Source organism: Melospiza melodia, chromosome 10, assembly GCF_035770615.1.
Source record: "Melospiza melodia melodia isolate bMelMel2 chromosome 10, bMelMel2.pri, whole genome shotgun sequence".
In the NCBI taxonomy this organism is placed as follows: Eukaryota; Metazoa; Chordata; class Aves; order Passeriformes; family Passerellidae; genus Melospiza; species Melospiza melodia.
In genome coordinates, this window is record NC_086203.1 from 24411911 (window position 1) to 24433928 (window position 22018).

A 22018-nucleotide genomic window follows, 5' to 3' on the forward strand; every position below is an offset into this window, starting at 1 on the left:
ATAATATGAGCATTTTGCCATCCCTCTGCAAACAAGTCTGAGGCTGCTGCCTGATTGGTATATCATCTCACTTTCTCTCAGCATTGATTTTCTTGCTCTCCTTATTTGCTTCATAAAAAGCGAGGCAAGGAGCTGATGCTCGCTTGCTCCCTCCCTCCCTCTCTCTCTCTCTCTCTCTCTCCTGTGAGAAGCTTTTGGGAGCCTTTATTTTTAGTATGAGACAAACCTTGCTTTATTTCAGGAGACGCAAGTTGGATTATAAATCCTTTTGTAAATGTGTATGGTGATATTTGCTCCGGTAAGTTATATGCATCTCTATTTATTTGTGTAACTGTACGGGCTGGGGGAGAAGTGGGGTGTTTCAGGAATTGTGAAGCCCACAAAATTGTGTTTAGGCTTGGCTTTTTTGTGGTCTCATGCTGAGCCAAACTGTTCTGTGATTTTTAGATATGTTGAAATATTTTCAGTTTGTATTTGGCTTTGCAGAGAGGGATGCCTGCTTTGAAAACTTGTTTTGCACTTCATTTTACTGCAGAAACATGAACAATGATGATTAAAGGGAAAAGGAATTCTTATTTATTGTGTTCCTTCTGGCATTTTAAATCAAAGGTGCCTCCAAAATAATGCTGCAATATTTGATAGAAAAAAAATCAGTAAGAGCTATTTAATATTGATCAAGCTGAAGTATGAAATCTGCCTGCCTATTACCTTAGATCAATCTAAAGCATGACAGCTTGGCAGCAACATGTTCCTCATCAAAATATGTTAATGAAATAAAGAAAACCTTTAATTAAGAAAATAGCTTGCTTTTCATAGTGTGACATCATTAGTACAGGTCAATAGACTGTTGCTCTGACTTTCTGCTCCCTGCCTTGGCTTTTACAGCTCAGCAGCCTCATTCCTCAGCCCTCTTGGTTAACTTGGAGACCTCCTTGTTACCTGTGAATAACAGCAAGGTGCAGCTATTTCTCTCTTCCCATCACAGCTCCTGGTGAGCTTTCCAGGCAGCACAAGTCAGGGGCTGTAATGGGCTGAGGAAAACAAGATGTATAGCTTTAATACTTTCAGACTACCTAGTACTTGAGTTTGCAGCATTATACTGATTAATTTATTGACACTTCAGTTCTCTCATGCTTGAGCCGTATCCATGGGAATCAATAGCTTTGGTGCTCCAGAAGTCTTTAAGAACTCCAGCTGTAGCACAAGTTGGAGCTGCTATGAGGGCATGTTTGAGTATGTATCTGCTCAGAAAATCAACAGATTAAACCTAGAATAGTCTGCTACTCTCATGACACCAGGGTATGCTAATAGATATATGAAGTGTACTTTAATAAGATGTTAGAAGGCTGTAACTGAGTTTATTAAACCCACAGGAGAAGGTAAGGATGTTGTGTAAGCCCAAGCTAAACTCTTCTAAAATCAGAGAGAAATTTCAGATTAGCAATAACTGCTTAGTCATTTTAAGCTGCTTTTGGACAGCTTTAATTATCCATCACCCTCTCCTTTTTTATTTTTTTTATTTTTTTTTTTTTTTTAATGTAATAGTTCATGTGCCTTCTCACCTGCTTGAAGAGCAGCTGATGGGAATATTTGGTGGTGTGCCCTCAGCAGTGGCTCCTGGGCTCTGCTGGGTCTGTGCCCTGGCTGAGCTGATGCTGGTGCCCAGCATCCCACAGGCAGCCAGGGCACTCCACAGGCAAACCCATGTGCTTTGTTCCTGAAAATGGAGTTAATGGGCACTCAGTTCAGAGGCTTTCTGGTGTTTTTGTGATTGCTGTTTCATAAGGACCATACACATATTCAGAGCAGCTGCACGGATCGAATGTGTGTGCTTGGCACTGAAAACGTGGCACATGAGATGTGCCGTGTGCCACCATGTCAGAGAACAAGGTACACAACAATAATTGTCTTTTTCACAGTCCTTTAGCTCCTCAGATGTGGAGGGCATGGGTGTCTGAGCAGTGCCCATCTCACACACTTTCTAAGCATGATCCTGCCTGGCTGAGGACAGCATTGGGCATTTCTAACTTTGCTCAGCCCTGGTATCTGGCTCAGTGCAGCCCTTGAGGTGAGCAAGGAACATGTTTGGGTGACCCAGAAGGGGAGGTGGCTGAAAGCACAGCTCCTGCTCCTACCCTGCAAACCTAAAGGCCTGGTTTTTCTGTGCCATATAACTCATCATAGCAGGGGTGCCAGACTGTCCTGAAGCCAGGTTGTGGTTTGTTAAGGAAGGCAGTTGATCTCATCCTAATAGCTTTGAAGCAGGAAAAGTGGCTTGAAATGGCTGTTTGGACTGCAGGCAGGGGCAAGTCTCATCCCTGTCCCTGAGGGCAGTCTGCCAGCAGCCAGGGGACTTAAGGCACAAAGTGAAAATGTGGTCAAGTATTTTGCTGCAAGGCTTTCTCTTGGCCGAGGAGCTTTTGGCTGAGCAGAAATGATCCCATCAGCCCCACATCTCTACAGGGTATGGCTGACACAAACTCAGGGGGACAGGAGAGCTTGCCCTGCTCATCATGTCATACATACAGAAGTCCTCTGTGTCCGTGGGGTTTTCTCTCTGTCCTTTTGCCCATCCTCATGCTGCAGTGTGCAAAGATTTTTCATCTCCACCTACTTGGTGTTAGCAGGTCTGGGGCAGCTGCTCCCCAGCCCAGTACCAACAACCACCCTCAGCTCTCAGATCTTGGGGCAGCCTCCATCCCCTCCCCAGGAGTGTGATACCCACTCTGCAAGACGACTTCAGGCTGATGTGCAAACTGGGCTTGGTGCAACTGCAGGGACAGGTTCACAGCATGGTGCTTTGCAAGCCTTGGCACTGAAAATTTGAGATTTGTGCCAGTGGGATGGAGACATCACTGTCCCCTGCTAGGAGGTGTGTCAGGGTTTGAAACATTATTTTAGGGGTGTTTGGATCCCAGAACCTTCATTTCCTTTGAGACCTGTCTTTCTGGCTGCTCCTCTAGCAGCTCAAACAATTCCTAGAGAAATTCCATAAACCCTTTAAAAAATTGGTTTCTTAAATATCTGACTCCTTCTGAATGTCTGATACTCCTTTTTTTAACCAGGTCCTTGGATGTAATGAGTACTTTCCTCACCTCTGTTGATCCTGCTCAGATCAATAGAAACTCTGCAGGGGGAAAGGTATTTGTATTGATATTGGGTGGCAGCTGCCTGTCAGTGCTGGTGATTGCAGGTGGTACTTTATTCTTCATGTTACTCTTGATTAAGAGTTCCTGTAGAACTATATGACCATTTTTTTCCAGGGAATTTTTCCATTAACATAGGATGGTTGATAACAACCAACTAACCTGGAGTTTGGTTTTTCCTGATTTTGCTTGTGGGCTCTCTTTCCCTGAAGTAGTTTCAAACATTGTGAATTTGGCTTGTTTTTGCACGGTGGGCTGGAGACTCAGCCCAGCTGGTCTGAGCAGAGCTGGGGTCTCTGTGTCCTCCTGGGCTTGAGGTACCACTGTGGGATGCAGGAGCTGTGCCATGGATTGGGAACAGGGAAGGGCCACATTTCTGCTCAGTGCATCCCTGCTCCCCCATGCAGAGGCAGAGCAGGAGCTGCTGTGAGATAAGAGATGGAGCTGCTGCCTGCCAGCGCTGCAGCTGTGTCTGCACAGGGGCAGGGTGGCTGGGGAGCCCAGGGGACAAGAGCTCCTCTCTGTGCCAGCCCTGAGGATGCTGGAAGGGCCCATGGGTGTGTCTGGGCTGCAGGTGATGCTGGGGCTGGGGACACACTCCCTGTAGAACCGTGGAGTTTGCTCAGCCTTTATTTCCTTCAGTGTCCAGTGCAGATGGAGGGTCTGGCTCTGCCTGTCCTCAATTTAGGGATGTGACCAAAAGGTTGCAAAGAGCCCTTGCACCTGCAGTGAAACTCTGGTAACTGAGCTCTGAGGCCAGAGACGTGACAGTAATGTGAAACTCTTCAGCAGTCCTCCCCTGTTGTGTGCCATCTCTTATTTTGGAGGAAAAAAGAAAAAAGGCGAGGAAAGAAAAGGAAATGAGAAAGATGTGCTAAGCTCATCTGTAGAGACAGAGACAGGTGATCAGCATGGGGTATCTGCAGTGCTGTGCCTTCCCTCTCCTCTCTTTTCCAGGCTGCTGTGTGTGTGTCAGGGCTGTCTGTCCCTCTGTCCCTGCACAGGTTGGGTGGGTGGCAGAGCCCTGTGCCACCTGAAGGGCTCTGCTGTGCCTCATCTGTCACCGACGCTCCCCGGCGCTGTGGCAAAGCAAATATGCTGCAGCAGGCTGGAAAGCTGTAAACATATGGGCACTAACAACAGATTAAGTGAGTGATTTAGTCTAAGGGGCTTGGTAGATTACCATAAAATGTATCTTAATTAGAAAAGCAATCAAAGTTGCACAGAGTCAATGAGAATGAAACGTCTCTGTTGGCAGCAGTGAGCGTCCTGTCCCCCATGCCAGGGGATGAGGATGGCAGTGGATGCAGCTCATGCCACTTTGGGGGTTTCCTGGGGTATGCCCAGCTCAGCCTGGAGTGCAGGCTGCCTTCATGCTGAATTATTTGTTATTTGACCAATGAAACCATCCTGTGAGCTGCTCAGAATGAGTCTGATGGTGGACTCAGGTTCCTTTAAAAGCATTAACAAACCAGAAGCTGCTGAAGGTGAAGGCAGAGAGCATTTGCACATTTTCCTTAAAACTCTGTACCACTACCCAAAGATACATCTAAGTGTTTGCAGTGTATAGTACAGCTAGTCCCAGATAAAGGATTGGGGCTTCTAAGTGCTACCATAACACAAATAATTAATAAGTCTATCTCCCTCCCTGTGTCCTTATCTTTTCAGTGAGTGTGGCCATAATTAGCTTTCACCTGATTCTAAGTTTATAGCATGTTCAATTGCTTTTTCCATTCTGCTTGTGTTTTCTCTGCTTCCTTATTTTAGTGGTCCTGGCTTTATTCCACAGGCCAGAGTCTATAGATTTGAAAAAAGCTGGATATTCATCTCCAGCAGTGCAGATGTAAAGACTGCAACAGCCAAAAGCATATTGATGCATTATTGGTTTTGTACAAGTGTCTGTTTCTTTTCTGGGGTCTGGGAGGATTTGAAGTGCATTGGTAAGTGGCACAGAAGATTTGCAGCAGCTGCTGGCAGCTGAGAGAAAGGGAAGGATGACTGGTTGTCTCAGAATTAAATATTTTGAACCATGAAGGAAATGGAGAACATTCAGGCAAGAACCTGATTTTTGGAAAGTTTTTCTCTTTGTGTTCGGAAAGTAGTGTGGGTACAGATTTCATGGAACACAAATTAAAGAGTGTGAATAAAAAGAAGACAGGCAAGAGGTGTGAAGCAGCACAGGAACAGGAGATGCAGGGGAACAGGACAACTTAACCTGTCCAGATGAAGTCTTTCAGAGCTAGTGAGATAAGGACAATGTTGTTAGCATTTCCTAAATATGTTGTGTTTAGGTGTTGCTTTTTATGATTTAAGTGTGGGAAGGAGAGCAATACCATCTCTAGGGACAGAGTATAAGAGGAGTGGCAGAAAAGAAGAGGAGAGGAAGGTTTTAATTTTAAAAATTTTTCTTGCTCAAAATGTTCCTTGCGAATTCCCAGAGCTCAGCAAAGCAAACGTTCATTTATAGCCCATCATCTTAATTATTAAAAAATAAATTATTTTTACCATGTGGGCTGATATTTAGCCAGGAGCAAATTCTTATTCCAGCCTTTTGCACAGAGGTGGGTGTTGAGGTCAAAGCCAGCTCCAGTGGATTTTTCCATCCAAAACTGGTTTGAGATGAGGCAATGGGCCCCATGTTTGGAGACAGAGCCAGGGCAGGCGTGTAGGACAGCAGGTGACAGGCAGCAAATGACACCAGAGAGTTGCACTGGAGCCCAGGGAGCTGAGAGGAAGCTACTAATGGCCTCTGATGAGCATGGACGTGATAATAATGAGGTTAATGCCCTTTCATTCACCCAGAAACATCTTCAGGAATGTATAATCCCTGCTAGTCAATGGGCAATCATTAGGTCATAAATAATACAGCGTGATTGAAGGACAAGAGCCCTTCCTGTAATGATCATTTTCCATAGGGGCTGACCCAGGGAGGGTTTGGTTGCAGCCCCCTGCCTGTGCCACACTGCAGGGACCCAGCTGCCAGAGCATTTTCTGGTCAGAGGAGTGCTCCAGCCTCTCAGTTCTGCTCTGTGCATCTGTCACCAGAGCAGGAAAATTCTCCTCAGGAGCCCAGGCCCAGGAGTAGTGCTGGGAAAGGACTAATGGGAAGCACAAAGGCACAAATTAGGCAAGGGAGCAGTTCCAGGAGCCATCAGGGAATGCTGCCAAGGACCGGTGGTGCCTGGTGGGGATGAGCTGGGAATGGGGCGGGGCTCCCTGGCTGGGAGAGATGCCCTGTGCCCTGTCCCAGCCCCAGCCCAGGGCAGGTGCTGTGCACACTGAGTACAGCGCTGCCTTTGAGAGCTGGGTGTGTGGTCCCTGCCATTGTGCTGCAGTGTGGTGCAGCCTTGGCTGTGGTTGAGTCCCTGTGCCTGTGGTGGCCAGCCAGGCTTTAAAGACATCAAATTCAGGAGCACTTTCCCTTCACAGAGTGCTTCCCATGTGTGCATGTCTCTCAGCCATAAAGTAAATCCCTGTGGTTATTAGAGGGAGTAAATCCCACTCAGTAATAACTTGGATCCTGCTCTGTATGCATTTATATTACATTATGGGCCATTTTAAGCCCAGATGCTTTTGAACCCACCAAGCAAAAGAGGAAACGAGCAGCCATCCAACCTTTTTTATTTTATAATGTTTACACTTGTTACACAATAAATCACATACAATCAGGCTGTAAAGTCTGCACAAAACCTGTTGTTTTCTGGAGGGAGCAGAAACAGAGTTCTATGTATGCATTAACCTGAGTGTTTGGTGGGTTGTTGCACATGGCCTGTTAGTAAAATGAGAATTGACTTGACCTATTAGAAGAGCTCTCTTGTACCTCTACCATGGCTTTCCATGGTTTTGCCTGTGGTGGTCACATGTGGAAGGGGACACAGAGTGGGAGTGGCTGCTCGCCAGGACTCTGGGCACTTGTGATGCTCTGGGCACTGTCACAATGTGGATCCTGGTAGAGACTGCCATGGTTGTTTGTTTTTTATTTTTGCTGGAAGTCCAGGACTAGAAAAGCTCTCAGGCCCAAAAAGGAGCACGTCTCTGCTGCAGTGACATATGTCACAGCATGAGTCATTCAGGGATTATATGTACAATCCAAACATGTCTGTCCAACTCGTGCTCCCGTGTCCTTAAATGAAAAGGGCACGAAGGGGAAGCTGTGGAGGCTGCAGAGGAAGAGCCAGAACTTCCAGGCTGTTCTACAGCCAGAGGGGAAAGGGCTGCAGGTATGTCTGGGATCCATCCCAAATGAAGCCATGTTCACCCAGCAATTACCCCAGGTACTCCTAAACCTGTTTGCAGCACCTGCTGGTGTCTTTTGTTCCATGGAAGACATCACCAATGTGTTAATGTCCATGTGCTGAAAGCAATTTATACAATAAATTCTAAAAACCCTTGGGACCTAGTAAATGCTTACCTCAAACCTTTGACTCATGGTTAGAGGTGCTTGTGTAGGTTACTTGTGTAAGTACCTCTGTACTTCAAGGCTTTTCCCTTAGTCCAAGAAGAGATGTTCTATATGTGCCTCTGTTTTCTGCCTGTTAACTCTTCCATGCATGCTGCCAACCTTAGCATTAGCTTTCAACTTTGTGGCTGAACCATTAAATACTGGATGAAACAGCTTGTATTACATTTCCAACTTAATAAATAGGAAAGGCATTACACAGATTCTGTCTGGCCATCTGGAGGAACAGTGTTCTTTACCCCAACGAATGGCTATCTAATCCTCTCATATACAGTTGGGCTTTATTCTATTAAAATATAATGAGAAATGACTACCATACCATTATTTGGTGGAGCTAAATGGGATTTTTAGAATAATCAATGGAAGATGAATGGAAAAGATAAAGGTTTTCTTCAAAGCAAAAGAGAGAAAATTGTCTCCTTGGGATTAAAGTATTGTATAACCAAGTTATTTTAAAATTATCTTTACTCACTAAAAATACCCCAATTTCATTTCCATAAATCTTTCCATTAAGAATCAAATCAAGTTGTTGGGTTTTGGTTTTTTTTCATTAAAAAAAGTTAACCATTAAATGAAGTGTCGTGCTTCAAACACAGGATGCTGTGGGGTTCCTGCCTGTCCTGGGGTCGGGTCTTTCCATCCAGCTGGTGGCATCAAGGGGTGGTTTTTGTGAGTGCTCTAAAATGCCAGACAGAGGTTTTCTGCTGTAGATGGCCTCATGAAGATCCCACAGCCCTGTGGGGAAGTCGTGGAGCAGATTGGTCTTCTGCAGGTGTATGACAGTGGCACATGTGGTTCTTCATGCCTGAACTTCGAGCTGCTCCCTCATCCCTGGGGTTTTCACTCCACACAGACCTGGGCTGGGCTGGCACAGGAGCCTCTTAGCAATGCTAAGATGGGGACACTAAATCCCAGCAATCAGTGAACTGTGGCTTGAGGGTTTGTTTCTCAGCAGGAGCAGAATATATTTCAGCTTTCTCCCTGTGTAGTTGCTGAAGGAAAATGACTCCAACTAGTTGTCACCCCCCACCCAAGAACTGCGTTGGTTGCAATGCTCTCCACCTCCAATTCATCAACCAGTCAAGTTGATATAATTAGGAATCCCAAAGTCAATAATCTGAAAATCTCCAGTGCACAAAGGCTTGTATGTAGGAGAAGTGATTCCAGGAAGTCTGCAGCTCAGATTCGTGCAGGAAAAAATGCCAAATTTTAAAAAAGAAACAGGCAGAGACCCAGGGGAGAGAGTGCTTCCTAATCCTTCACTGGTGACATATTTTGGGCCATCAGTTCTGCAGTAAATGTTTCCAGTAGAGTCCTTTAGTGCCTTCAACCCTTCCCTTTACAGCCTTAATAATAATGTTCAATTACTGGTTGTGCCCTATAAATAAATAATCTCAGTTTAACGAGACGCTCTGCTGGGTGAGCGGTGCCGGCTGCGGGGGGATGTCTCCAGAGCAATGAGCTCCCTCCTCTCTCCACACACACTCCTGGCCACTGTGGGACGTGTCAGGCAATGCAACATTTGGCAGAGGTTTTGCAGTGTCTCTGTTATGGTGGTATGGAGAAAGGGAGGTCTCAGATCCAGAAATGATGCCAGAAAAATAGGTCTGCTTTTAAAACACTCTGAACGTGTAAAATGACTAATAATAGTGCGGGCGTTTGGGATATTTCAGGTTGCTCTTTCAGAGTGTCAGGAGTTCCCCTTGGCTCTCCAGTGTTAGGGTAGGAGTAGGGGACTGGGGGGACCTCTTTGGGAAAGCATCCAGCAGGTTCATTCCCATTTTCCTTCCTTGGTGCCAAGAGAAAGCATTGGAGACCAACCTACATAGTGAACTGCATCCCTCACAGCCTGTTTTTGGCCACCACAGCTCCAGGCAAGACTAACACTTTGTTTTTAAGATCTTACCCTCCTGGAGGACCCACCCAGGAGCCCTCAGGCAGAGTAGGTCCTCTCCTTTGCAGCAGGGTAATTTTGGGGTGCGTCCCCAGCACGACTCCATCCTGTCAGCCAGCAAATTGCTGCACAGGGCAGATGTGCTCCCACAGAAAGCAAGTGGTTTTTATGGAAGTTTCATCAATTTTAAATGACAGTGTTGTCTTCCTAGCAGGATGTTTCAGCTGTAACATGCTCCACATAAGCCTTTCAACTCGCCTTGTCAGGAGCTGTTCTGCCTTCCCCTGGTGTGCAGAGCGAGCCTGTTGCTCAGCAGGCATTGAGGGGAATTGTCACAAAGCCAAACAGGGAGAAGGGATATGAAATCATGCTGTTTTTCCCTTCCATGGTGGGATGAGTGATGCCCAGGGTCACATGCTGAGGCACCACCAACTGTTTAATTCACAGCTGGGACTTGGGCTCCCTCAAGGCATCACACAAGTCCCTGGCTGCTGGGTTGGGAAAGGAAGGAGCCAGCCTTGAGTCTGGATAAATGACAGCACCTGAATGCTGAATGACAGGATTCACTGCCATTGCATTGAAACCTGGCATCAGAAGAAGGGAGGTGATCCCATAAATCATATGATGGACCTTTCCCTGCCCTGAGCTGGTGTGAGAAGCAGTGTTGTGCTCTGCTGGGTATTACGCTGCTATTTTTTTCTCAAAGTGCTAAGGAACCAACTGGTCTTTAAAACATGCTTGTCTGATTTGACAGGGAAGGCTGGTTTATTGTTGCACAGTACCATAATAAATATAATTTCTATTGGTTAATTTACATTGTGTGATTATACTTCTTTACAAAAAATATACCTGTAGTCCAGGCCAAGGCTGGAGGTCAGAGAGGGAATATCATTGTAACAGGATCTGGGAATGGTGTTAATCACTTTACAGAAACTCATTGCCTTGGCAGCATTGTGTCTGAGACCATGAGGAAGAAGGATGATCTTCCAGCCAGCCTAGCCTGGACATGTGAGATGTGCATTGCTCCAGTCTGTGCTGAGAAGCACAAATAATGTTCCTTGCTGTCCCTCCTTTGGTCTGTTCCTCACTGGGTGGGTTGGTAACTGCTTCCAGAGCACACACTGAATTTGGGGGATGCTTGGTGTGTTATCCCACATGCAATGTGGAGCACTGATTCAGGCTGGGGATGGACAGGCATTTTCCATTTCCCTGCAAGGGTCCCAGCACCATCCTCCCCAGTGTAGAACAATGGCCAGGCAATGCCTGCAGCTGCAGCAGGGATGGGAGCACAGGGGAAAGCAGGGTTTGCCCTGCTCCCACTCCTGTGGGCAGGAGCAGCCTGGCACAGCCAGGGCAGCAAGGATTTGTTGCCTCAGTGGCAGCACATTCCTCTGCAGGACTGGCTGTCAGCCCTGAGCCTGGGCAGGCAGCAGCCATGGGATAACCAGAGGTAACTGCACGGGGACATTTATCTCACGTGAAGGGGAGAAGCTGGATGTGTGCACACTTGCAGATAGCCTGGTGCTGAGTGTGGATTTATAGGCAAAGCATAAATAGGAACGTGGGGAAACACTTTCCCTTTCTCCATAAACTTTTCAATTTCAGAGCAGCCCGATTCCATAAAATTATCTTGCAGATGGAGGTTTTATTGAGTCTGGCCCATAAAGCTCCCATTATGGGGTTTACAACTGCCTTTTACACAAATCCTGCTCTAATAAAATACAGTGGTGTTTACAGTATTCCTGAAATGGCCACAGAATTACCGTGTGCACAAAAAGCCAGCTAGTAATTCTTGGCTTATTGCTCTGGGCACTTCTCTGACAGCATAAAGCAGCACAACTGGAGTAGGGGAGAAGGGGAAATGCAGAGGTAGGAGGAGAAGAGTTATGCTGCTGCTTGACCTTGATGCCCCAGGGAAATACCATTGATTTACAGCCCTCACTCTGCATTCCCTTGATGTAAATTATAAATATGCTTCCTAAAGGTGCTTGGTGTCCTCAGCATGCAGCTGTGGGGGCTGGCTGGGCATTGCTGGCAGCTGGGTGATCCCAGCCTTCAGCTGATCCAGCCACAGCAGGGAACCAGGCTTGAGCTGGCTGAGGCTCAGCTTAAGTTTGGTATAAAGGTCTGCAGCATGGTCCTTTTTGCCTTCCCACCTGCCCTGTGGGTGCTGCCTGGTGCTGGGAGCAGAGTGTGTGCTGGGTAATGCTGGGAGCTGCTGGCTGTGCATGGAGGGGTTTGTTGAAAAGCTTCTGGTTGAGAGCTGGTTGTAGAGCCAAAGTAAAGGCTGGATGCTCTCAATAGGGGACAGAAAAAACTGGGAATTATGGAGGAGATACTTCCTGGGAAGGAAGGAATGGCCTGAGTTGTGTTTTAGGGCATAGCTCTGTGCCCTTGGTGAAAAAACATGATGAAACCCGTTATGGTGGTTTCTAATGCATGATTAAAGGAGATGCATTTCTTGCACCTCTTTCCTCTGCTTGTCCCCTTGCTGAGAGTGTTAGCTGAGAGGTGATGGCTCTTCCTTTATGGCAGGTCTGACACTGCAAGCTTTCAAGTTCCCTCTTTATTTATCACTGTTAATCTTTGTGCCTATGTACCTGCAAACCATTTGCATTAGCAACTCTGTTAATTAGGCCAGAAAGCAGGTCAGCATTCTCTCCTGTTCTCTTTAATATATTTGTTTTCACAAATTGACCTGAGGTGATTAATGCTGATTTTCAGTGCTGTGCTACATGTAAGGGCAGAAACTTCTTGTGTGTACAGAGGAAGTGTCTCATTTAAGATGAAGGAGCACTATTTGAGTTGCAGTGAGAACATTTATTTTGTGGCACATATTTAACAAGTCAATTCATAGTGAAATTCAGCTTTCTTCTTTGCAGTGAGCTCAGCAAGAAGAATTGATTCAATCAAAGTTTTTATTAGCTTTTCTTGTCATTAGGTACCTAAATACCTTTGCAGATCTATCCTCCGTGTATGAAATGCCCCGATCACATTGGAAGTGAGTGGCAGGGTGGAAACTTGCATCATTCTCCTGTTACTCCCTGTGCTCCATCATGCTCAGCACATCACTCTGCACCCAGGGAGGGTCTCCCTGCCCCAGTGCTCAGGTGTCACCCCTATAATCTGTCACTCTCTGGGAAAAGCTAAACATGCAAAGCTGAATTCCAAGGAGGCTGGTGAAACTTGGGGCTTTGTTTATGCTGCAAATTGGGAGAACTAAGATTAATGGCATGTTTTACAAAGCCTTGTGCAGCAAGAAAAGATCTAGTTTTTCTATTTATTATATTTTCAGTCTGTTATTTTGCTATTACATCTGCTTGCTGCATTATTTTTCAATGTCCAAAAACATGGTTTCTTTCCCAGATGTGAACACTCTGTTTCCTCTGGGTTCCTGATTTTAGCTCATTTAATTGTGGCTGGGATTGGGCATTTCCTTGCCATTTCCCTGATCTGCCCTTCTGTAGATCTCACAGTAACTCTGTTAAAACTGATTGAGTACTTCAGGGCTATAGTGCTGCAATCAACAAAATCTAACCTGTCTTTTAATTTAAATTACAACTGCATAAATAAACTGTACCCACTTCTACTTGGGGTCTTCCAAGGAAGCCTACATCAGTGATGTTTGAAGATACTTTTGCCTGCTTCCAATTCCTTTCTTTGAACCCTTGATATAAGAGCTGATGTGTCTCTGCCCTGCATACTCCTTCCTTCATTATTTTTCTCCTGGAAGATTAACATGTGTTATAGGTTTGCATCAGAGCCACACAAGCTCCTTTTTCCGTTCCAGTTTGCCTGACTCCAGCCAAAGTCTGGAATTCCTTTCTGCTTTGCAGTCAGTTTATTTCACCTCTATGTCCACTTTAGATTATGGTGGTAATTTAGGAAAAGTAATTAAAACAAACAATGTGGGTTTTTTCTAAGTCATAAATTAACTGGGAGAGGGGCAGGTCATGTCTGTGTTTTGCCACATAATACAATGGTGGCTGTGTGAACTGTCTGGGTCTGCTGTTGCTGCTTCTGGTGGCACCTTTGAAATACTTCTGCCACTGTTTTGTTTGGGTTAAGAATTACTCATTATGTTCAGTCAATATCCATCCCTCTCATCCAATCTCACCTGTCTGTGGGGTGATTGAAATAACTGCTTGGGTTGTGAATCCCAAACAGGGTTCAAGACAGGAGGGAAGGGCTGAGATGGCTGGCATGGACAAATGGTGATGGCTCTGTCTGTGTGGCAACAGAGCTTCATGTGTCATGGCTCTGTGCTTCTGGGAAGGGTAAGGAATAATGTATGGCAATGCTTTAAATGCAAGGAGTGATGGATAACCCGACCTGAGGGGGATCAGTTTGGGGCTGAGCTAGAGCTACAGCATGGATCTGCTCGTGGTGGTCACTGAAATGAAACTAAATAAAAATATTGTTTGTTTTTGACAGCTTTTTGCAATCTTTGCATTTGCAACATGCGGCGGGTACTCTGGAGAGCTGCGCCTCAGTGTGGACTGTGCAAACAAGTCCGAGAGTGACCTCAGCATTGACATAGCCTTTGCCTACCCCTTCAGGTAAGTCTGAGTGACCTCAGCACTGGCACAGCCTTTGCCTACCCCTTCAGGTAAGTCTGAGTGACCTCAGCATTGGCACAGCCTTTGCCAGCCCCTTCAGGTAAGTCTGAGTGACCTCAGCATTGGCACAGCCTTTGCCTGCCCCTTCAGGTAAGTCTGAGTGACCTCAGCATTGGCACAGCCTTTGTCTGCCCCTTCAGGTAAGTCTGAGTGACCTCAGCATTGGCACAGCCTTTGCCAGCCCCTTCAGGCAACCCCGGCTGTGCACGCTTCGTCTCTCGGGGCTGGGCTGGCCAAGCTGCAAGGGAGGGAATCCTTCACTTACAGCACATTTCAGTCAAGCACCAGTCTGGGGCTCCAGAATTTTCCTCTGCTGTACAGGAGGAATGAGTTTGGCTACTCATTTGGCTATCCACCTGGAGTGGATGGAGCCTTGGAGCTGCTGGGAATGGGAGCTCAGCAGAGGAGAATTCATGACTCCCAGATTCCAGAGCCCTGGGGAGGACAGGAAAGCTGGGGGAGTGGGAAATGGGAGGCAAGGAAAAATAAAACAACACAGTCATCCCAAGATGAAAAACTATAGTGTAGCCATTAACTGAAGCTGGAAATGAGAGAGATTTCCCATCCATTGCAGTAGCAAGGATATGAAATAGCTGCTCCAAGGGAATCATCCCAAGATGAAAAACTGTAGTGTACCCACTAACTTCAGCTGGAAATGAAAGAGGTTTCCCATCCACTGCAGTAACAAGAATCTGAGATGGTTGCTCCAAGGGACGGGGAAGCAAAAAGCCAAAATGAGCTTGAACCAGAATTTTGAAATGCTCTTTGAAAATTTTATTAATTGCCTGTTTGCATCTCTTGGTGTCTGAATGCTTTAAACTTAGTGATTAAGGAAAACAGTTTTTATAGGGTTTTTTATGGTTTTTAAGTACATCTGAAAACTGTAGTGTAGTTACACATATATATATAATAATATGTACTAATATAAATAATGTTCTTGCCATTTAAGATCCTGCTTCAAAAGAGCATCTACAGTCTTTTTTCTATATATGTCAAGTCCATTGCAGAAACCATTCAGTTTTGTGTAAGTGATTTCTTCAAGGAATTGAGATGATTAAGAAAAGAATGCATAATTCAATCTCAAGTCTAGTACACTATGACTCTAAAATCAGTTTTCTTCCTTGGGAAATCACATGCTGTTTTGCTTATGATTGCTATGTACAGACCAGACTTGAAAGCATCTATTTCTTTAACATGTTCTAAGATACAGCAATTTCCAAACAGTGGGAACTGAATTTGATTCCTTGAATTGTTCTTGCTTGCCATACATTTATTACTCTAAAAAGTCACATTTCCTGGTATTACACATGTTTATTTTTTGGCTTGAATATGTCCACATTTTCTTTCATTTCTGCTTAGTATGCGTAGGAGAGATCCTGAAAATTGAGTTATGTGAGTTTGTAATTTGATTCACTTCCAAATAGGTCATTTCTCCAACATTCATTACAAGTACACCCTGTAGTGAAGTGCTTTTAGTTTGCATGATTATAAAATAGTATTTTATTTTAAAAGTTAATAAAACAGAGAGAAGGAGCCCTGAAGTGTCTCCTGGTGTTCCACCAGGCACATCAGCCATTGTTTCTAGAAGGAAGTGGCTGGATCTGCAATCTCCCACAGTTTTGCTTATTAGAAAACTGGAAGTAATTGATGGGCAATGTAACATACCAGCATGTTGCAGAGATGATGCAGAATAGGGTTTATTTGCAGGAGGGATCCAGCTGGGGCTGTAGCTGGCCCTTGAACTCAGCATGCACAGATGGGATGTATGTACAGTGGTACAAACACACCTGAAATGTGCAGGTGAGAGGGGAGATGACACTTAGCTGCTGTTTCAGGAGAAACATGAATACACTTAGATTTTGTGCAATTTGGGATTTTGTTTGCAAACCTGAGGCATACGCAAAAAGTGTCCAGAGATGTGCAGATTACACGAGGCAGCAGATGTGTGCTTGGAGAATATGCTACTTTGGAACTTGGTGTCATCTCAGTGTTTTATCCAAATATTCCTGTGACTTTCTCGTGTGTTTGTTTTTTTTGCTTTTCTCCACAGAACGGAGATGGGGTGCTCTAAAAACAGAACTGAGATTAGCTGGGAAAGGTAACATCTCAGAGCAGTGAATAAGCTTGGAAAAGGCAGCTCAGAAAAGCTGAGGCTCTCTAATCAAGGCTGTGCTCCTCAGGCTGAGGCTCATCTCCCTGCATGGGCTTGCAGGCATTGTTAGGTAGGATGAATTTCCCACTAGTTGTCTTGCATTCAGGTCCATCTTCCCATGGCATTTTCCTTTCAAATGCCTTCACAGTCCTGATTATTGGCTGTCAGCTGGGGGAGGTGTAGGTGGAAGGAGAGAAGCTGCTGAGCATCTGACACCCCGCTGCTGTTGGGGCTGTCAGCAGTGACACTGAAGCAGTCAAAATACCTGAGTGCTGCTTTTTTATTAGCTGCACCTTCCAGCATGACTTGAAACAAAGAAAGTGGTGCTTCCAGCTGCTTTCATTTCTCTTGCTGTGAATTTGTGGCTTTATTTTCTTCTCCCAAAAAATGAACTGCTAGACCTTGGCCAATAGATGACAAGTGTCAAGAGCCTAAAACTGGTAAACAAAGTGGTAAGGCTGAACAGGACAGCTGGGCAAAGCAGGAAGGCTTGGGTGTTTTGGAAATGAGATTGAGGGAACCTGAAAATATTCCTATTAAAGCAAGATCAGAATGAGGATGTAGTTTTCCAGACTGAAAGGATGGGCATTGCACTTGTGACCAATGCGTGTGGGGCCAATCACCTGAGCTAAAGAAAAGGAGGATGCAGGAGGGCAAAACCAGGACTGGTGGGGTGTGGGCTTAGGCCAGTCTTGAATGCACAGAAGCAGCACTGCACTCCACAGCAGGTAGCTCCAGATGCTCCCAAAACAAAGGAGCATCTTCACACCTGCTTATTGAGATTTTTCTCAGCCCCAACCTACAAATTGCAAAAATCTCCAGCAAGAAATAAAAATTAGTGCAAGAGAAATAATTAGTACAATTATTTTGGAAGTTTTGAAACATACCTGTAAATTAAGATTAATTTTTTCTTGGTTTTATTTAAAGTTATGGCTTTTTGGAAGTTATGCTTGGCTCCTGTGTTGTCTTACTGCTGTTGTAACTCTAGTAGCAGGAAATTGGGGAGCACCAAAAGGAAAACCCAAAGAAACCTTTTTCACAAGGTTCTGCTTCTCATTTCTGCTGGAATCACTTTCCTAGTTAGTTCTGGACCTGGATTAATTTGCCCTTTGAAAAGGGGGAAGTGAGGAGAAGCATAAAAGTGGGCTAATCATGTACTAATCACTTCCAGAGTGACCTGGTGCAGTGGTGCTTCGGCACTGCTGGGAGGCAGGCTCCCTGGGAGAAAAGCCCTGCCTGTGCAGGGTGGCTGTGTCAGGAGCATGAGGAGGATGAGCCATTCCCAGCTGAGCCATTCCCAGCTGAGCTTCTGCTCTGACCTCATGCTGCTAGGGTGCAGTAACCACTGAAGAGCCCCCCCAATACTGACATAATTGACCCCCAATCTGGCTCCACCATCTCTCCTGGAACAGCAGATGAGATGGATGCTTTTCCATCCACAATTACTCTGATTCATTTAAGCTTCCTGCAGCTCATGTCCATGACCCTGTAGTCACCCTGCAGTGTGGAAATTAACCTGAAGTCTAATCCCTAATATCCTCCTACAGTGTGTCCTGGAGCTCTGCCACACGCTGCTACAGAGCTTGCCAGACTCTTACATGCCTAATCTGATGTTTATAAAGATGTTATAAATATTCACCTGAGGATTTTTTTTCTCATTTTGGCCTGATTCTAGTTTTATCACAGAGCATTTCTTCCTTCCTCATGTTTTAAAGCACAAATCAGCCATTCTATGGATACCTGTATATGCATTTTGGAAGTTTGACAAGTTCAAATAAGGAATCAATTTCTCTGGCCCTACAGTGGCAGTTTTTCTCTAGCAGTAGGATCTGTGCTTGATACAGAGTCTATTGCAAATTTGGCACACATTAGGATGTTCATTAACTTGACCCTCACCCAGGCAATGATTCTTTGAGGGGGTGGAAAAAAAATTCAGTATCTTGGGATTATTTGTTGCTCTCACAGTCCATCACCCTTTCAGATTGGATTTGTCACTTATCCAAGTGCCCTGAAGCAATATGTTTTATCTATAATAAGAGTCCTAGTGAAGGTCCTATTTGTTTATTATTTTCTGTGATCCCAGAAATATTTTTATCATGTACTTGTTTTTTCCTTGGGCTTACTTTGATAATAAGTGGTAGAAGAGTACACCTACTGGGTACACAGTTGTTACTGCTATTCACTATTTTAAGATGCTTTTTCAACAGTCCTCCTAAAAGCAAGTATTTTTGTATACTTAACTTACCAAGTCCGTACTGAAGATTTTTTTGCTAGTTAATTATTTCTATCACAAGCTTGCTGTTTTACTTGCAACTGGTAGAGTTGCACTGAAACATTTTCAAGTACTGATTTAAATGAACCTTTGCACCTCAGAGTGCACTTGTGATGATGTGCTGGGAGAGGTGCTCTGTGCTGAGGCTCTTTGTGGTTGTGCCCTGTCCATTCCAGGCAGGAATGCTGTGCCAGAGCCTGGCTCTGGGTGATGCTGGTGGGGTCTGTGGCTCGTGGGTGTCCCATGAGCAGAGATGTTGAGCTGGTAGAACCTGCAGAGCAATGGGAAGGGAAAACAATCTCTATACAAACCCCTAAGTTAAGTCTTGAGGCAGACCCTGGACTAAAATCTCTTTGCCTGTAGCTTTTGGGGATGCTTTAAGCCAAGCCTACATACAGGGTATATCCCCAAGTTGAATGATGCATGGGAAATAATTGGGAGCATCTCTTGTCTTTTCTTGGGGCATTCATTCTGCAAACTACATGGAAAATATTGACCTGGAGGATGACATTGTTAAATTTTAAACACTCTCACCCTAGCCACCTTCTTAGGTGAAGTGTGTGCAGAGGTGTTAGGAGCACTGAGCCACAGTTACTAGAAGGACAGAGTCAGATTTCCTGGTACTAACATGAGACCCTGATGAAAATTTGTCTTTGCACATCTTTGTATCAAGCAGTGAGCAAAACAAATGTTTTCCATTTTATTCTAAATCACATATTAGTATCTTTTCAGTGTGCTAGTAAAGCTGTCTCTTCAAGTGGCCCTTCCTTCTGAAGGAAAAGGAAATTATGTTTTATGGGAGCTTTTCATTCACTTTAAGCATCTCATTTGAATAAAGACATTCCCATTGAGCACCCTTGAAAGTGTTCACCTCATCTGCATGCTATGGGCAGTCTAGTCTTCCATTTGAAATATGACAGCCAGATCTAAATTGCCTACTTAGAAGCTACAAATGATAATTAAGGAGAAAACATCTAACTTTTTGAGCTTTGCATCTATCTTTCTTTGGAAAAGGCCTCTGGTAATGTTAGCACATTTCTCTTCCAGTGTGTGCTATCCTTCTATTTTTTGCCATCCATTTGTAAATCTTGCTTCAGAATTCAGTGAAAAACATTCTGGCTGAAAGATTATGAATGTCTGTAATGGCTGGGAGACTGAGAGCTGCTGATAAATAGAAATTCATTCCACTAAGTAGCTGCCTGCAGTGCTGACTTCCAGGCAGCTGTGGTGGGCTCTGCTCCCAGACTCTTGGGAGGTTGGAGATAGGAAAGAGTAAAGTCATAGAGTCAGCTGAACTCCTTAAGGTTTGTGTTTTATTTTGGATATCTTCACCTTACAGAAGATTCCCCTTCTGCAAAACCAAGCTGTGGTGTCCTAAACCTCCTGTGCATAGACAGGAGCAGAAGCAAGGCATCAGGAGCTGTGCACGGGCTTCAGGTGTGAGCTGTGCCAAAATGCAGATCCCCAGTTCCCAGGCAGATCTGGCAGAGCTCCTGGGAAGGGGAGAGGGGCTGGTTAAACTTTGCATGACCCATTCCAGCTTAATGAAGGCATAAATCTCCACCCTGGAACTTCTCAGAAGAAAACTTGGTGCTTCTGAGAAGCAGATTTTGCACAAGCAGGAGTTGCAGGGATGGTTGGATGGAGTTCAGAGGACCATGAGCTGTGCCACAGTGGTCCCCTCTGGATCTGCAATAGTGAAAGCTGCATTAGTGCAGTCCCTTTTCTTGCCAAACTGGGACTGCCTCATCTGGCACTACAGATCTGGGGTTAACAGCTGAAATGATGAGGAAAACTGTTCAGTAATACATCAGCTAAGCTGGAGATTTTCACCAGTATCCCTGTTATATAAACTGGCTGTGTAGGATGGGCACTGAGGGCTCAGGCATGGCTTTAATTATTTCCTACAACTGTTTCAAACTCTGACCTCAGCAGTGCTTTGCATACTTAATTTTGACCTCTTAATGAATAATTTGCCTAACCAGAACTTTTACTGTTAGTGGAAAGAGGAAATTGTATGAATGAGGAGGATAATGTTGCATCCTGTTGGGTAAAATTCAGCAAATCCTTCAGGTTACAAATATCTATTATTGTGACACCTTCACAAAGTATCTTCATATTTAATATGACTTAACGATGCAAACTGAAGCATTAAAGATATATTTTTAACTAGGAAATAGACCTTTTTTTCTCAGTTGTGATTTTTACATCTGGTAATTTATAGGACTATCCATAAAACTGCAGCTCAATTTTTCAAAATCTCCCAATGGAAAGCCAGTTAAAAGATTTTCTGCCATTCTGATGTGAATGCAAGAAACTTTGTGAGCTATTTAAAGTATGGCCCCAGCACTTCCCTGGAAGTGCAGGCATCAGAGACCTTGGTCAAGTCTCTGTACTGATGCAAGTCTGGAAGCAGCCTGAACATGGAGCTTGCACAGCCAAGCTGAGCACTGATCAATGAGCTGTTGGTTTAGTTAGAGCTTTTTGCTCTCAGATTGTCTCCTGGGCTGGGGAAAAGGTGATCCAGGTCTGCAGAATAAGTACTTTTCAGCTTTGAATGAGCATAGTTTGTAATAGAAAATAATATTTCACATTTTTATAACTGGCTCTGGTGATTAAAGAGTGCATCCCATAGTTCAGAGCCCTGATGTGATTTTGGCTTGCTTGTGCATGGCTACAGACCACTGAAGTAATTGAAAACTGCAAATCAGCGTTCTCCAATTTCCACGTCTTCAAGGACCACACTGAGTGTGAAATACTGTCTTTAGAAAAAGAGAAAATGGAAGAAAATTGGAGAAAATGGGCTTTTTTACTTGGTCTGCAGTAACAGCTGTCCATGAGTACAATGTACAGTGTAATTCCTATTGTCAGAGTGTGATGGAACTACTGCTGGTTTGATTAAAACAGATAAAAATATGGATGACTTTGTGACTTCTCTAGTTTTGAGAGCCTCCTCCTGACCCCAGTTACAATCTTCAAAAGCCACTTTGTATAAATCTTCAAGATTGGCAAAGAATGGTCATTACTGCCAGTTTGCACTTTTGGAACTGTGGATAAAGGCAAGTGTCCTTTCCTCACAAGTGAGGGACCAGAGATGTTTCAAGTCACCCTTTGTTCCTGCATGAGATCTATAGAAATCTGATAAAATCAGATTTACCAGAAATCTGATAAAGCCACATCTTCAGCTTCCCTTTGGGGCTAACCCTGTGCATGTGGTCCTCATCACAACTGTGCTGCTGAAGCAAGAGACCACCCACCACCCCCACAATTTCATGGCTGGTCTGGATGGCTTCTGGGTCAAACTACTTTGTAAACAGCCAAGAAGCTGCAGCCCAGGGGTGGCAAAGCCTTTGCTCATTCAGGGCTGTCAGGAGGGACTCAGTGCTTGAGGAGGTCAGGGGAGGAAGATTTGTAAAACCACAAAGTCTCCAGTTAATTGCAAGGACAATTATTAACCAAGGACAAGCTGATGGGTC

General features: G+C 44.7%; 1 protein-coding gene across 3 annotated transcripts in view; it reads left to right on the forward strand.

The window, feature by feature from the left end:
- SYNPR (synaptoporin) overlaps positions 1 to 22018 on the forward strand; it is a 98037-nt gene that overhangs the window by 56269 nt on the left and 19750 nt on the right. For 2 of the 3 annotated variants that reach the window (XM_063164927.1, XM_063164924.1), the window contains one exon: positions 13934 to 14058. In XM_063164927.1, the coding sequence (XP_063020997.1) occupies positions 13934 to 14058 (125 nt within the window). Of the gene's footprint in view, positions 1 to 48; positions 299 to 13933; positions 14059 to 22018 lie in introns of those variants that run through there. The other variant, XM_063164926.1, reaches the window with a different exon arrangement.